The sequence below is a fragment of the Hyla sarda genome, chromosome 3 (genome assembly GCF_029499605.1).
Source record: "Hyla sarda isolate aHylSar1 chromosome 3, aHylSar1.hap1, whole genome shotgun sequence".
NCBI classification, from domain to species: Eukaryota; Metazoa; Chordata; class Amphibia; order Anura; family Hylidae; genus Hyla; species Hyla sarda.
This window is the reverse complement of record NC_079191.1, coordinates 403,099,712-403,116,046: the sequence shown is the minus strand read 5'-3', so window position 1 is coordinate 403,116,046 and position 16,335 is coordinate 403,099,712. Positions and strand designations below refer to the sequence as shown.

Sequence of the window (16,335 nt, the reverse complement as noted above, 5' to 3'; positions counted from 1 at the left end):
AAAAAAAAAAGTGAAAAAAAAGTAAATAAAGATCATTTAACCTTCCCTAATACAAGTTTGAATCACCCCCCTTTTCCCATAAAAAAAAAAAAAACAGTGTAAATAAAAATAAACATATGTGATATTGCCGCATGCGGAAATGTCCGAATTATAAAAATATATCGTTAATTAAATTAATGGCGTACGCGCAAAAAAAATCCAAAGTCCAAAATAGCGTATTTTTGGTCACTTTTTATATCATGAAAAAATGAATAAAAAGCGATCAAAAAGTCTGATCAATACAAAAATGGTACCGCTAAAAAGTTCAGATCACGGCGCAAAAAATTAGCTCTCATACCACCCTGTACGAGGAAAAATTAAAAGTTATAGGGGTCAGAAGTTGTCAATTTTAAACGCATAAATTTTTCTGCATGTAGTTATGAATGAAGTACGACAAAATCAAACCTATATAAGTAGGGTATCATTTTAATCGTATGGACCTACAGAAAAAAGATAATATGTAATTTTTACCCAAAAAATTTACTGCGTAGAAACGAAAGCCCCCAAAAGTAACACAATGGTGTTTTTTCTTCCATTTTGTCGCACAATGATTTTTTTTTCCAATTTTCATTTCGCCGCAGATTTTTGGGTAAAATTACTGATGTCATTACAAAGTAGAATTGGTGGCGCAAAAACTAAGCCATCATATGGATGCAAAATTGAAAGGGGTATGATTTTTAAAAAGTAAGGAGGAAAAAATGCAAGTGCTAAAACGGAAAAACCCTCCATCCCCAAAGAGTTAAAAATCAGACAATGGGATTTTATAGATTTTTTTTCTCATTATGTCTCTCATAGTTGAGGTATACCGTATTTTTCGCCCTATAGGACGCACCGGCGTATAAGACGCACCCAATTTATAGGTGCAAAATCTAAAAAAAATTAAGATTCTGAACCCAATAATTGTCTTCAAGCTGCGGACCTCCAGATGTTGCAAAACTACAACTCCCAGCATGCCCGGACAGCCTTTGGCTGTCCGGGCATGCTGGGAGTTGTTGTTTTGCAACATCTGGAGGTCCGCACTTTGAAGACCACTGCATAGGAGGTAATACTCACGTGTCCCCGCCGCTCCGGACCCGTCACCACTGCCCTGGATGTCGCTCCATCGCTGTCGCCGTGTCCCCTTCACTCCGGAACGTCTCTGCTGCCGGCCGGGTATCCTCGCTCTCCGTCGCCGCCATAACGTCTTTACGTACGCCGACGCACGTGCGCGACGACGTGATGACGAGGAAGGAGAGCGCCGGCCATACAGGGGATTCCGGCACGGAGAAGACACCGAGGAGGCAGGTAAGGTCCCTTCCGGTGTCCTGTAAGCACTAACCCGGCTGTTCAGTGTGAAATCGCGGCGGTCCCGAACAGCCCGACTGAACAGCTGGGGTAGTGTTATTTTCGCTTCAGACGCGGCGGTCAGCTTTGATCGCCGCATCTGAAGGGTTAATACAGGGCATCACCGCGATCGGTGATGTCCTGTATTAGCCGCGGGTCCCAGCCGTTGATAGCCGCAGGGACCGCCGCGATAGGGGGTGTATTCGCCGTATAAGACGCACCAACTTTCCCCCCCCCCAGTTTTGGGGAAGAAAAAGTGCGTCTTATACGGCGAAAAATACGGTACCTATGATGAAAATTACAGCCTCTCTCATCTTTTTAAGTGAGAGAACTTGCACAATTGGTGGCTAACTAAATACTTTTTTGCCCCACTGTATATATTGTGTGCCATCAAGTGGTTAATTTGTTAATACATTGAGTTTAAGCCATTTGGTCCTTTTTTTGTATGTGATGATTGAAACGCAGCAGCCTGTTGTAACATTTTATTAATCGAAATTTTAGCAATGAAATCCAAGACCCATCTTGGAACGCATCACAGAAACTGCTGCAATTTTATATTAAACGTATATTTAAGTAGGGAAATATGTGAATAAGAAATTTAAGGTGCCACAAATCGCAACAAAGGTCATAAAAAAAAAAAATTTAAAAAAAAAACATGTCCCGAAAACCCCATATCCCTAAATTAATTTCACATAGTTCCTGTACATAGGCTGTTCCATATGAAATCCAATTCAAACAAATAAGAGTCTTGTCACGTATTGGAATCCGTGATTAATAAAGTGTTCCATTAAAGAAATCCCTAGGTGCAATATCTGTTCTAATCCAAAACTAAGAGCTTGTAGAATATTTGGAAAAATCAATAAATAAGCAAAACCCAGGAAACTTTTACACTTTCCTCCTATTGTATAAGCAACGAGAGGTTTTATTGTGTAGTATACTGCCCTTCAGTCCTTCGCGTTCAATGTATTGTGACTATGGGGGGAACATATGAATTGTTCTAAACTTTACCAGATGTAAGATGATGTTAGATTAAGTTATTTAGTGTGTGCTACATGATTTTAGATTACGTTAAATTAGCATGTTTGGAAGGAGCGCCGAGTAATGTGAGCGGTTCCAGCTCATACCATGCTAAGCTCTTTAACCCTATAAGCCGAATAAAACAAAATTCTCCTCATCCGAGAGATAGTCATAGAAGAAAACTTTTTGTTTAGTTTTTTTTTCAAAAACTTGATTATTTCAGGAAAATTTGGGTTAAAACATAAATATCTCTGCTCATTCTAGGCTAAGTAGTCATGTGGGCGGTCCGACCGATTGACAGCTATCTGTGTGTATATTTTTTCATGTAGAGAGAGCTGTCAATCACTCAGCAGGACCACCCACTTGACTACAAAAGTAGTCAAGAGGGTGGTGCTACATAGTATTGTAGCGGTCTCTCTAAATATCCCCCACACCCTATAAACTATAACAAATGTACAGTGCCTTGAACAAATTTTTTTCATTGTGATTTTATACAAAGGTCCAACACAAAATAGCCGATCATTTGGAAGCGGGAAATATTACACGTATCTCAAAATAATTTACAATTATATGTATTCACCCCCTTTACTTTGAAACCCCTTAAAAAGATCTGTTGCGATCAATTTCCTTTATAAAGTCACATTTGCAAGTCCCATAATTAGTAAATCGGACCTGTCTGCAATTGAATATTACTACAAATACGCCGGTTCTGTAAAGGCCTCAGAGTTTGTAAGAGCCCATTACTGACAAACAGCAGCATGAAGACCAAGGAGCTCACCACACAGGTCAGGAATAAAGATCTGAATAAGCAGAAAGCAGGATTAGGTTATAAAACATTATCCCAAACTTTGAACATCTCACGGAGCACCATAAAATCCATCATCAGAAAATGAAAAGAATATGGCACAACCGTAAACCTACCAAGACGAGGCAGTCCATCCAAACTGACAAGCCGAGCAAAGACAAAATTAAAGGGGTATTCCAGGATTTTTTGTTATTTGACTATGCTACAGGGGCTGTAAAGTTAGTGTAGTTCCTAATATAGTGTCTGTACCTGTGTGTGACGCTTTTCTCACAATTCTTCTGTGATTTTCACTCCAATATTTATTTTTAACAGCATACAAAATGACTGTTGTCTCAGATTTTTCCCAGGTTGCAATGCGGCCGAGACCTGACATCACTAGTCAGCTGATGACAGGGAGCCTGTCTGCTTCAACGGGTGGAGCGATCGCTTGGTGAGAGAGAGATCAATCTGCAACTAATGCAACAGCTGTAGGCACCCTGATTGAAAACCACAGGTCTTTTGAATGGATGCAGCTCATTTATGTTTCAATGGGTGGGGTAGCTGATGTGTGAGAGGGAGGAAAATGGAATTATGGGATTTGTAGTCAAAAGAAGAAAAGTCATACAGGAAATACCAGTTCACAAAAAGCTAGCCACAGTGTTATGGTAATCTCATGACATAGCCATTTAGCCCCAAGACAAGCGCAGATCCTTCCTAAGCATGTCCATTACTGCCTGCCAGGTACGTACTAAAATCACCTTATGGTGGAGAATCCCTTTAATCAGAGAAGCAACCAAGAGGTAACTCTAGAGGAGTTCTCCTTTTTGGGTTGCAGTATATATACTTCAGGTTTCCACATTTACAGGAAGTCACTAATGAAACTATGGACTAATAGAGAGTGGAATCTGGCACATGCAGGACTAGGGTAGGTAGAAAGAATAGGAGGGATGCCGCTGTGATCCTGGGAGGTATGTGAGGGTAGGCGGTGCAAGTCACAAGCAATGTACAGTACTAATGAAGAAATCAGAAGAAGACTGCACTCACCATCCACATCACTTTATTCAGGCTTGTGCAGGCGTTCGGCAGAGGAGGCAGGGGCACGCCGAGGCGTGCCCCTGCCTCCTCTGCCGAATGCCTGCACGAATCCAAATAAAGTGATGTGGATGATGAGTGCAGTCTTCTGATTTCTTCATTAATAAAACATATTGATTTACATATTGATTTTGGGCTATATTGCTGATGAGAAGGTATGATACAATGCCAGCAGGTCTATTGACTTTAATGTACGGAACATAGTCTACTAGTGACTACATTTGGTCTTTTTCCTAGATTGGAGTCCAAAAAAAAAAAAAAAATAGGTAAAGTAACTGAGCTAGTCTCAGGTATGCTGGAATATCCTGATTAGAGATGAGCGAACTTACAGTAAATTCGATTCCTCACGAACTTCTCGGCTCGGCGGTCGCTGACTTTTCCTGCATAAATTAGTTCAGCATTCAGGTGTTCCGGTGGGCTGGAAAAGGTGGATACAGTCCTAGGAAAGAGTCTCCTAGGACTGTATCCACGTTTTCCAGCCCACGGGAGCACCTGAAAGCTGAACTAATTTATGCAGGTAAAGCCATCAACTGCCGAGCCGAGAAGTCCGAGACGAATCGAATTTACTGTAAGTTCGCTCATCTCTAATCCTGATGTATACCTGCAACCTACTCCAAAACGAGATGTGAATGGAACCTTGGAGAGAGATTCCATATAGGCAACGCAGTCAATGAAAAAGCCCAAGAAAATAAATGGGATAGTACAAGTCTATGACACTAGATACATAACTTACACACCCGCTCTTTTTGACACACTAAATCCTGCATACGCTTATATTTGTAATGTCTTCCCCCAGTGTTCATATACATTACAGTCCTGGAAGTCACAAGCAGTTACGTGTAAGATACACTGAAATTGGAGAAACTGATATTGACCTGTAGAGAAAGTGAAGGAAATCTTAGCTGAACTCAGACTCCAGGTGAAAGTCAACTCGACTGGCTGAGCCTCCGCTTTAACCCCTGAAGTCATTTATGGGATCAGGAGTTCTATCTTGGTGCTGCAGATATACAGTGAAGCTAAGTTATAAAAATAAATAAATTAAAAAAAGGCTTCTGTTCAATGACTTTCTGCAGTGCACCTAAGGCCACCAGACCCCGAGATGCCTAAATGCAGGCACTCCATAACCACAGGACTGGCTGAATGTTTATTTGGTCTCGTAAGTACACCAACAAATTATGGACTGCAGAACACATGCTTTTTCTACATATGCACTGAATACAATTTAAAAGGACTATGCTACAAAAAATATCAGGCACATGACAAATACTTATCTTTGGAGACTACCTTCATTGGGATCTCTACTGATCACTACAACAGATAAAGGGGTACTCCGCTTCTAGACATCTTATCCCCTATTCCCGCCATTGGGGACCTCCGCGATCTCAGCTGCGGCACTGCAAACATCCGGTGCACGGAGCGAACTTCGCTCCGCGCTGGATGACTGGCGATGTGGGGCAGAGGCTTGTGATGTCCCGACCACACCCACTTGTGACGTCATGGCCACGCCCCCATTAATGCAAGTCTATAGGAGGGGACATGACGCCCGTCACGCCCACTCCCATAGACTTGCATTGAGGGTGTGGGGCCTTGATGTCACATGTGGGAGTGGCCATGATGTCACAAGCCTCCGGCGCTGCACTCGATACTCTAAACCAGTGGTTCTTAACCTAAACCAGGGGTTTGGTGAGTCAGTCTCGCGGGTTCGGCGGAGGTCAAGACACACACCCGACTCCAAGCCCGTCGCAACAGAACAGGCAGACCAAGCAATTTCTTGGGGCCCCAAGCTGGCCCGGGGCCCCGAGCAGAGCCAGTGTTTGCCCGTCCTGTAGCGATGGGGCAATTCCCCCCATCACTATTAACTCCCTGCGGCCCCGCGTTATGTTTAAAAACGCAGGGGCCACCTATATACCTCCTATGTTTTGAATTTGAAAAAATCATATTTAATTTTTCCAATTAAGAGGGGTTCGGTGAATGCGCATGTGAAACTGGTGGGGTTCAGTACCTCCAACAAGGTTAAGAACCACTGCTCTAAATGAATGCCGGGTGCAGCAGGGAGATTGCAGGGATCCCTAGCGGTGGGACCCCCGCGATCAGACATCTTATCACCTATCCTTTGGATAGGGGATAAGATGTTTAGGGGCAAAGTACCCCTTTAAAGAAGCACTTCAGTTTTGTTTTATTTGTTTTTTGTCCATATCATGGACACTCACCATCACTAGGTGCCATTCCAAAACAGCTGTATGCATGAGTTTTATTACTGTAACTGGGTCATGTGACCACCAGCTTGTCCCACACCAAAAAAATGTGTCACAGGAAAATGTGTCAGAGGAGGTGGTCAGTCCTGGGTCAGCTGACTTCCTGTGAACTAAAAGATGACATTATCAACTACCTGCAGAGCCAGGGAATTCATGGGAAACGCAGGCAGGGTTAGGAAATTATTTCAGTGAACACCCCCATTACTAATCACATTAGCTTAGATACACACACACATATTTTTAACAGTTTAAAAAATGCAAACCTACATACATCATTTTCATAAATGTAGAGTTGTGTATTGTCATTATGTTGGCTGTGTGTATTGATCAATCATAGAACTGTAAATATGCAAGCATGACCAAGCAGACAAGCCGCGAAACGGACACACCACTCACGGGCTCCCACCGCTCTTAACCCACCAAAACGGACCCATCACCCACGAGCTCCTACCACTTTTAAAGGGGTTATCCAGGAAAAAACTTTTTTTTATATATATCAACTGGCTCCAGAAAGTTAAACAGATTTGTAAATTACTTCTATTAAAAAATATTAATCCTTTCAGTACTTATGAGCTTCTGAAGTTAAGGTTGTTCTTTTCTGTCTAAGTGCTCTCTGATGACACGTGTTTAGGGAACCGCCCAGTTTAGAAGAAAATCCCCATAGCAATCCTCTTCTAAACTGGGCGGTTCCCGAGACACGTGTCATCAGAGAGCACTTAGACAGAAAAGAACAACTCAACTTCTGGAGCTCATAAGTACTGAAAGGATTAAGATTTTTTAATTGAAGTAATTTACAAATCTGTTTAACTTTCTGGAGCCAGTTGAGATATAAAAAAAAGTTTTTTCCTGAATAACCCCTTTAACCAAGCAGTAAACATTATATTGTTGACTGTGCTCATAAGGCAATGTCAGTAATGCATTCACTTTATTGCTTGGGTCCATATGGTTTTGGCGATACCATATATGTGTTGAGTGTTTTTTGTTCTTTTTTTTTTCACTTAAAAAAAAAATAAAACCATTTTTTGTGAGGGGAGATGTTTTCATTTATTTTTCTGCAAACTTATTTTTATTATTTATCTATAAAAAATTTTTTTTACTTTTGTTTACTGATATAATGCTTTGGTATACCACATTTCGGGGGTATTAATCATCAGTTTTACCCTGTTATTGTGGTGTTGATTTGTTGCAGTTGCTGTTAAGAGACTTTTCAATGCTTTAGATACTTTTTCTAAAATTGTGTAGCTATGCCATAGTCTAGTTAATTTTTGCAGTGGTCATGGATTTCTCGTATACAATCTGTTTCACAACTTGTTGCAAATTTTCACCAACCCAGAACTAGCTGTGGGCAGATTTTAATTTTCAGTTGTTCCTAAGCTTGTGGGCAGAATTTAACATCTATGGCGCCTGAAATCCAGTAGTAAACATACTAAAATGTGAATCAAGCCGATCTATTACTTAGTTTACATCCTGTGTACAGTATCCTTGCTGTCTTTCTCTGTCTCGCTGCAGTTTCTCGTCTCTCCTTTTACTCCCCCCTCCCACCTCCATCTGCATACCTCCCCTCTCCATAGACTTGTATTGGTAGTTTGTAATATGATCTCAGAGTGAACTGCCAGACTGTCTTGTAAGTAGAGGATAGAATTGTTCTGCTTTCTCATTTTAGTAGGGTGGGATGGAAACATTTTTCCCTGATAAGATATATACTACACTTACACTTCTGATTTTGCAAAGTTTGTTTAAACAATGCCTAACATTTAATCCCACTATGTTCTGAATAGGAGTCACAGCTTTGTTCATTTCATGAAATTCTCCCTTTAGTTTGAACAATTTTATTTTCAAATTTCTTAAAGAAAAAAAAAAAAAAAACACACTACATCTACATTCCTTCTGATCATTTCCCATAAAAACAGACGCATGCATGAGGCGCTTCCTGAAATGCTCAAGAGCTTTTCTGTAACCTAATCCTTCCTATGTAATAAAGCTCATAAATGTCTGTTAAAATTTAAATAAATGAAATTAACAAAATTAACAACAATAAAAAATAAATAAGGAAAAAATAAAAGATGGCCGTCAGAAAGTCGCCTCTTATGTTTCATCACCCTGGGCCTGCCAGGTCCCAGAATATGGCATGTTTGAATGGTTGGGTACCATCAGCTGTGTTTAGCTGCCAGGATGAAATACATTCCCGATGTAAGGACAGAAACACAACGAGGCAGCATTGAGATGACTTGTTTTCTCCCTCTGATAGCTCGCCAGCGCAAACATTTAACAGGTTTGGCAGCCGTGTGCAGCGCTGGCCGGTATAACTAGTGTATTGTATGAGAGCGTGAAGGAAATCTTACTAAATAAAGAGCACAACGTTTATTTGCTTCATGTATGTAATTACTGGAAAAATTGATCCCATTTCCAAAATGACTCCGAAAGAAAACCCCAAACCTGGCCTGTCAGTGGTTAAATGACTTACAAAGGACTGTTTTCTATTTTCAGCACGCAAACCTGATGCAAAAATACACTTTTTGGAGTACATTTAATTGAAAGTGTTACTCAGTTCTGGGCAATCCTGTAAGATTTAACTCTTATCTAGTAAATGTGGACTAGATATTAAGTGCGAGAAATCCCTCCCCTCCAAGCTCTATCTGTATACTGCTGCTTTTAGGATCAGGATATTTTCTACAGTTTTGATGTATTTTTCCAACATCACTGGAAAATTGCACTGTTTCTTAATATTTTCATAATTTTACAGAAATTTTTGAAAAAAAATAGCAAAACCGCCATGGCCTTAAAAGGGGTACTCCAGGGGAAACCTTTTTTTTTTGTTTTTTTTGTTTTTTTTATCAACTGGTGCCAGAAAGTTAAACAGATTTGTAAATTACTTCTATAAAAAATTCTTAATCTTTCCAGTACTTATTAGCGGCTGTATACTACAGAGGAAATTCTTTTCTTTTGGGATTTCTTTTCTGTCACGAGCACGGTGCTCTCTGCTGACATCTCTGTCCATTTTAGGAACTGTCCAGAGCAGCATATGTTTGCTATGGGGATTTTTTCTTGCTCTGCTCATGTAATGTGAACTGACTCCAACCCACTTAAGTCCCAGCTGCCAGTTACTGGAGTCTAGCCAGGTAATTAGGTCACCAGGCTCTACACCCTCTCTCTGCAAAGACAAAGGATTCATGGGAAATGTAGGCTGCATTATCAAGTCATTTAAAAAGGAGGCATGCAAAATAAGATCAACATTATTTTCTAATAATAGCCTATGCTGTACTATAAGTAAAAAGAAAAGTCCCCAGAATGTTTTTTTTTTTTTTATGTTTAGTTTCAGGGATGTAATGTGACCAAGAATCAGCAATTCTAGCATTTGGGATCAACAACATTATATTTTAATAGTTAAGTCATTTCCGCGTGTAATTTTTGTTGGAGTAATCATTTAAAAAAAAAAAATTTTTCTTAAATTGCCATTTTCTGATCCCTCTAACTTCAAAAAAAATGTCGTACACCAGGCTGTATGAGGGTTTATGTTTTGCACAGTGATCTGTAGTTTTATTAGTACCATTGTGGTATTGATCAGACTTTTTGATCGTGTTTTACTTCACTACTTTTTCTGGGATATCATGTGATAACTATGTTCACCGTACGAGATAAATGATGTTATAGTTTGATAGTTTGGACAATTTCACAAGTTTGTACATGAAAAATGGTGGTGATTTAAACTTTTAATATGAAAGGAGCTAATGGATGTGTGTTAAACCTTTATTATATTTTATTTTTTACACTTTTCACGGACTTTAACCCCTTCATGACCCAGCCCATTTTCACCTTCATGACCTGGGCATTTTTTGAAAATCTGACCACTGTCACTTTAAACATTAATAACTCTGGAATGCTTTTACTTATCATTCTGATTCCGAGATTGTTTTTTCGTGACATATTCTACTTCATGTTATCGGTAAAATTTCACTGATATTTGTATCCTTTCTTGGTAAAAAATCAAAAAATTTCATGAAAATTTTGAAAATTTTGCATTTTTCTAACTTTGAAAGTCTCTGCTTGAAAGGAAAATGGATATTCCAAATAAATTACATATTGATTCACATATACAATATGTCTACTTTGTGTTTGCATTAAAAAATTGACAAGTTTTTACTTTTGGAAGACACCAGAGGGCTTCAAAGTTCCGCAGCAATTTTCCAATTTTTCTCAAGATTTTCAAAATTGTAATTTTTCAGGGCCCAGTTAGGTTGGAAGTGGATTTTAGGGTCTTCATATTAGAAATACCCCATAAATGACCCCATTATAAAAACTGCACCCCCCAAAGTATTCAAAATGACATTCAGTAAGTGTTTTAACCCTTTAGGTGTTTCACAGGAATAGCAGCAAAGTGAAGGAGAAAATTCTAAATCTTCATTTTTTACACTCGCATTTTCTTGTAGACCCAATTTTTGAATTTTTACAAGGGGTAAAAGGAGAGAAATCACCCTAAAATTGGTAACCCAATTTCTCTTGAGTAAGGAAATACCTCATATGCGTATGTAAAGTGTTCGGCGGGCGCAGTAGAGGGCTCAGAAGGGAAGGAGCGACAATGGGATTTTGGAGAGTGAGTTTTTCTGAAAGGGTTTTTGGGGGGCATGTCCCATTTAGGAAGCCCCTATGGTGCCAGAACAGTGGACCCCCCCCCCACATGTGACCCCATTTTGGAAACTATACCCCTCATGGAATTTAATAAGGGGTGCAGTGAGCATTTACACCCCACTGGCGTTTGACAGATATTTGAAACAGTGGACTGTGCAAATCAAAAATTTTATTTTTCATTTTCACAGACCACTGTTCCAAAAATCTGTCATACACCAGTGGGGTGTAAATGCTCACTGCACCCCTTATTACATTCTGTGAGGGGTGTAGTTTCCAAAATGGGGTCACATGTGGATATTTATTGTTTTGCGTTTGTCAGAACTGCTGTAACAATCAGCCACCCCCGTGCAAATCGCCTCAAATGTACATGGTGCACTCTCCCTTCTGGGCCTTGTTGTGCGCCCCCAGAGCACTTTGCGTCCACATATGGGGTATCTCCGTACTCAGGAGAAATTGCGTTACAAATTTAGAGGGTCTTTTTTCCCTTTTACCTCTTGTGAAAATGAAAAGTATAGGGCAACACCAGCATGTCAGTGTAAAAAATTTATTTTTTTACACTAACATGCTGGTGTAGACCCCAACTTCACCTTTTCATAAGGGGTTAAAGAAGAAAAAGCCCCCCAAAATTTGTAAGGCAATTTCTCCCGAGTACAGCGATACCCCATATGTGTCCCAAAACTGTTGCCCTGAAATACGACAGGGCTCCAAAGTGAGAGAGCGCCATGCGCATTTGAGGCCTGAATTAGGGATTTGCATAGGGGTGGACATAGGGGTATTCTACGCCAGTGATTCCCAAACAGGGTGCCTCCAGCTGTTGCAAAACTCCCAGCATGCCTGGACAGTCAATGGCTGTCCGGCAATACTGGGAGTTATTATTTTGCAACAGCTGGAGGCTCCGTTTTGGAAACAGTAGCGTACCAGACGTTTTTCATTTTTTGGGGGGAGGGGGGCTGTGTAGGGGTATGTGTATATGTAGTGTTTTTTACTTTTTATTTTAGGTTAGTGTCAGTGTAGTGTAGTGTTTTTAGGGTACAGTCACATGGGCAGAGGTTCACAGCAAGTTTGCCGCTGGAAGTTTGAGCTGCAGCGCAAAATTTGCGCCATCTCAAACTTGCAGCACTCACTGTAAACCTCCGCCCATGTGAGTGTACCCTGTACATTCACATTGGGGGGAGGGGGCAAACATCCAGCTGTTGCAAACTCCGAGCATGCCCTTTGGCTGTTCGAGCATGCTGGGAGTTGTAGTTTTGCAACAGCTGGAGGAACACTGGTTTGGAAACACTAAGTTAAGTAATAAACTTTCAAGTGTTTTGCAACCAAACTTAGTGTTTCCAAACCAGTGTGCCTCCAGCTGTTGCAAAACTACAACTCCCAGCATGCATGGTCTGTCAGTGCATGCTGGGAGTTATAGTTTTGCAACAATTGCAACAGCTGGAGGCACTGAGGTAGGAAACGGACAATGTTTCCCAACTAGTGTGCCTCCAGTTGTTGCAAAACTACAACTCCCAGCATGCCCAGACTGCCAAGGCATGCTGGAAGTTGTAGTTCGGCAATATCTGAAGGATCAGATGTTGCCGAACTACAACTTCCAGCATGCTTGGGCAGTCTGGGCATGCTGGGAGTTGTAGTTTTGCAACATCTGGAGGTCCACAGTTTGGAGACCACTGTATAATGGTCTCCAATCTGTGCTCTTCCAGATGTTAGAGAACTACAACTCCCAGCATGCCTGGACAGACTGAGCATGCTGAGATTTGTAGTTTTGCAACATCTGGAAGAGCACAGATTGGAGACCATTATACAGTGGTCTCCAAACTGTGGACCTCCAGATGTTGCAAAACTACAACTCCCAGCATGCCCAGAAAGCCAAAGGCTGTCTGGGCATGCTGGGAGTTGCAGTTTTGAAACTCTCAGAGGCAGCAGTGAGATCGCTTTACGGCGATCTCACTGTTGCCAATGAAGATGCCGCACTGCTGCCGGAAACTCACCTCCGGGACGCAGCGCAGCCGGGACCGCACGGAGGACGCCGGGACCGCTCGGGACACCGCTCCGACGGGTAAGTGACGCCGGGGGACGGGTCAGGGACACTTATCAGAGCGGTGTGTGTCCCGATCCCCGTGATCGGGACTCACACACCGCGCTGCTAAGTATTCTGATAGCGAAACGCTGCTATCAGCTAGTCAGATTTGACCAGCTGATAGCAGTGATCGCTGGGGGGGGTGGGGGACGAAACCCCCCGTGGTCGCACGGTAAGATGGCTGGCTATCAGTGATAGCCACCATCTTTCCGGGCGCTGCGGGATGCCGCGAGTAGCGGCAGTAATGTCCATGACGTACCTGTATGTCATGGGTCGGGAACACCTTGCCACCCATGACGTACAGGTATGTCATAGGTCGGGAAGGGGTTAAGGAGAAATCATTAGATTCATCATACAGATTAAATGGGTACTCCAGAACAGATTTGTAAATTACTTCCATTAAAAAAAATCTTAATCCTACCAGTACTTCTCAGCTGCTGAAGTTGAGTTGTACTTTTCTGTCTGACAACAGTGCTTTCTGCTGACATCTCTGTCTGTCTCAGGAACTGTCCAGAGCAGAGCAAATCCCCATAGCAAATCTCTCCTGCTCTGGACAGTGCCTGAGACAGAGAGAGGTGTCAGCAGAGAGCACTGTGGTCAGACAGAAAAGTACAACTCAACTTCAGCAGCTGATAAGTACTGGTAGAATTAAGATTTTTTAATAGAAGTAATTTACAAATCTGTTTAACTTTCTGGAGCCAGTTAATATGAAAAAAATAGTTTTTCACAGGAATACCCCTTTGATGCAGTTTTACTGGATTGCATTGATCTGTGCGCTCTGTGCTCGATTGATAAAGCCTGCTGCAGACAAGGTCTATCAATTGAAGAGCCACAGCCAGGATAGGAGGAGAGGTAAGGCCTCCAGCTACCTCAACAGTGATTTTACCCCAAGAAATTGTGCTGCATGTGGGCGATCCACCCCACTATATCACTTTAGACATCCACCTGTCAGATTTTCTTTAAGGTTTTAACACTGATAGGTTATCATGAAGAAATGTTACCTGCACTTCGTAGATTTGGATCCAGATCTGGCATCTCCTTGGCAGCTTCTGGGCTTACGCTGTAGATGGAGGCCCCTGCTTCATTAGTAATGCTGTAAGAGGAAGTACATAATGCATTAGATAAGATGGCTTCTACAGGATAAATCAATGATTGCTGAACTGCTGTCATTTCAAGAATTGTTCCCACACATTCATATATATATATATATATATATATATATATATATATATATATATATATATGTGTGTGTGTATGTGCGCCACTAGCAGTTAATTCTGGACTGTGTGCAAAAATATGCAGTAGCGGTTCTGCGGGTGAGCTCTGTAGTGCACACTGACTGACCCTAATTTGCTGACAAAAAAGTGAAGTCAAATTGGTGAAGTGTGTCTCTGATCTGCGCTCAGCCACTGCACAAGACTAAATGAAAGGGGTACTCCGGTGGAAAACATTTATTTTTTTTTTTTTTCAAATCAACTGGTTCCAGAAAGTTAAACAGATTTGTAAATTACTTCTATTTAAAAAAAATCTTAATCCTTCCAGTACTTATCAGCTGCTGTATGCTCCAAAGGAAGTTGTGTAGTTATTTTCTGTCTGACCACAGTGCTCTCTTCTGACACTTCTGTCCATATCAGGAACTGCCCAGAGCAGGAGAAAATCCCTTTAGCAAACCTCTCTTGCTCCGAACAGTTCCAGACATGGACAGAGGTGTCAGCAGAGAGCACTGTGGAAAGACAGAAAATAACAACTCAACTTCCCCTTGAGCATACAGCAGCTGATAAGTAGTGGAAGGATTATGATTTTAATATTAGTCATTTACAAATCTGTTTAATTCTGGAGCCAGTTGATTTGTAAAAAAAAAAAAAAATTCCACCAGAGTACCCCTTTAAGCTGTTTGCTAACAGTTTTATGTAGTGAAAGGATTACTCCGGTAATGAACAACTTATCCCCTATCCACAAGATAGTGTCCAACCAACCCCCCCTCCCCCGTGATATTCTGTCTGGTACCCCTGCTCTCCCCATGCACAGAGCGAGCATCACTCTAACCAGTGACTGACAAACGTCTTCATATATCGTTATGAGAGAGCGGGAGATACAATGCTTGTCTATCTCAGACTCTCCCATTGAGATGCATGGAAAGGAGACAGGGTGCCGGGCAGGAGATCAGACACTTATACACTATCCTGATGATAGAGGATAAGTTGATTATTACCAGAGTACTACCTTAAGTTTTATGCACTTGTTTGTACACATGGTTAACCCCTTAAGGACAGGGCCAATTTTCATATCTGCACTTTCTTTTTTTCCCTCCTCACCCTTTAATAGCCATAACACTTTTTTTTTTTTTTTATCTATACAGCCATAGAAGGGCTTAATTTTTTTGCAGGACGAATTGTTCTTTGTAATGACACCTTTCTTTTGCCATTACATATACTCTGGGGAAAAAATAAATAAATAAATATGAAATGGAAAAAAATGCAATTTTGCAAATATGGAGGGGGATTCCTTTTTACACTGTTGGCTGTGTGGTCAAAATAACATATTATCTTTTCTTTTCTTTTTTTGCCATTTTCTGACCCCTACTTCTTAATTTTTTCACATACCGGGCTGTTTTTTTAAAACTAAAAAAACTGAAAAAAAAAATGTTATCCATATGGGTCCATTGTGGTATTGATCGGACTTTTTGATTACTTTTCACTTCATTTTTTTATGGGATATGACATGATCAAAAAAAAAATCCCAATTCCATTCTTTTTTTTTTTTTTTTTTTTTACCTTTAAGCCATTTAATACAGGGGATAAATAACTTTCTATTTTCATAGTTTGGACAATTATGTTGCGGCGCTACCAAATATGTTTATTTTTATTATGTTTACATGTTTTTTTAAAATAAAGTTTACATAAATTTTATTTTTTACATTGTAGATTACTTAAAAAGATCAACGCAGTACTATTGAACTGCATTGATCTGTGTAATCGCCACTCTATTCATAGAGCCTGCTGCAGCAGCAGAGAGATCAAGTGAACAGAAGCAGGGGGGAGGGAAGGGGGATCGATCCACCTCACTAGACCACCAAATGCCGGCCATTAGCAGTCGCCCCAGCTACTGAAATAAGTTGGGGGATG

General features: G+C 40.9%; 1 protein-coding gene across 5 annotated transcripts in view; it reads right to left on the bottom strand.

The window, feature by feature from the left end:
- Positions 1-16,335, bottom strand: part of SRBD1 (S1 RNA binding domain 1) — a 264,119-nt gene that overhangs the window by 124,767 nt on the left and 123,017 nt on the right. For all 5 annotated transcript variants that reach the window (XM_056568118.1, XM_056568119.1, XM_056568121.1 and 2 more), the window contains exon 17: positions 14,212-14,303. In XM_056568118.1, coding sequence (XP_056424093.1) covers positions 14,212-14,303 — 92 coding nt within the window. The remainder of the gene's footprint in view (positions 1-14,211; positions 14,304-16,335) is intronic.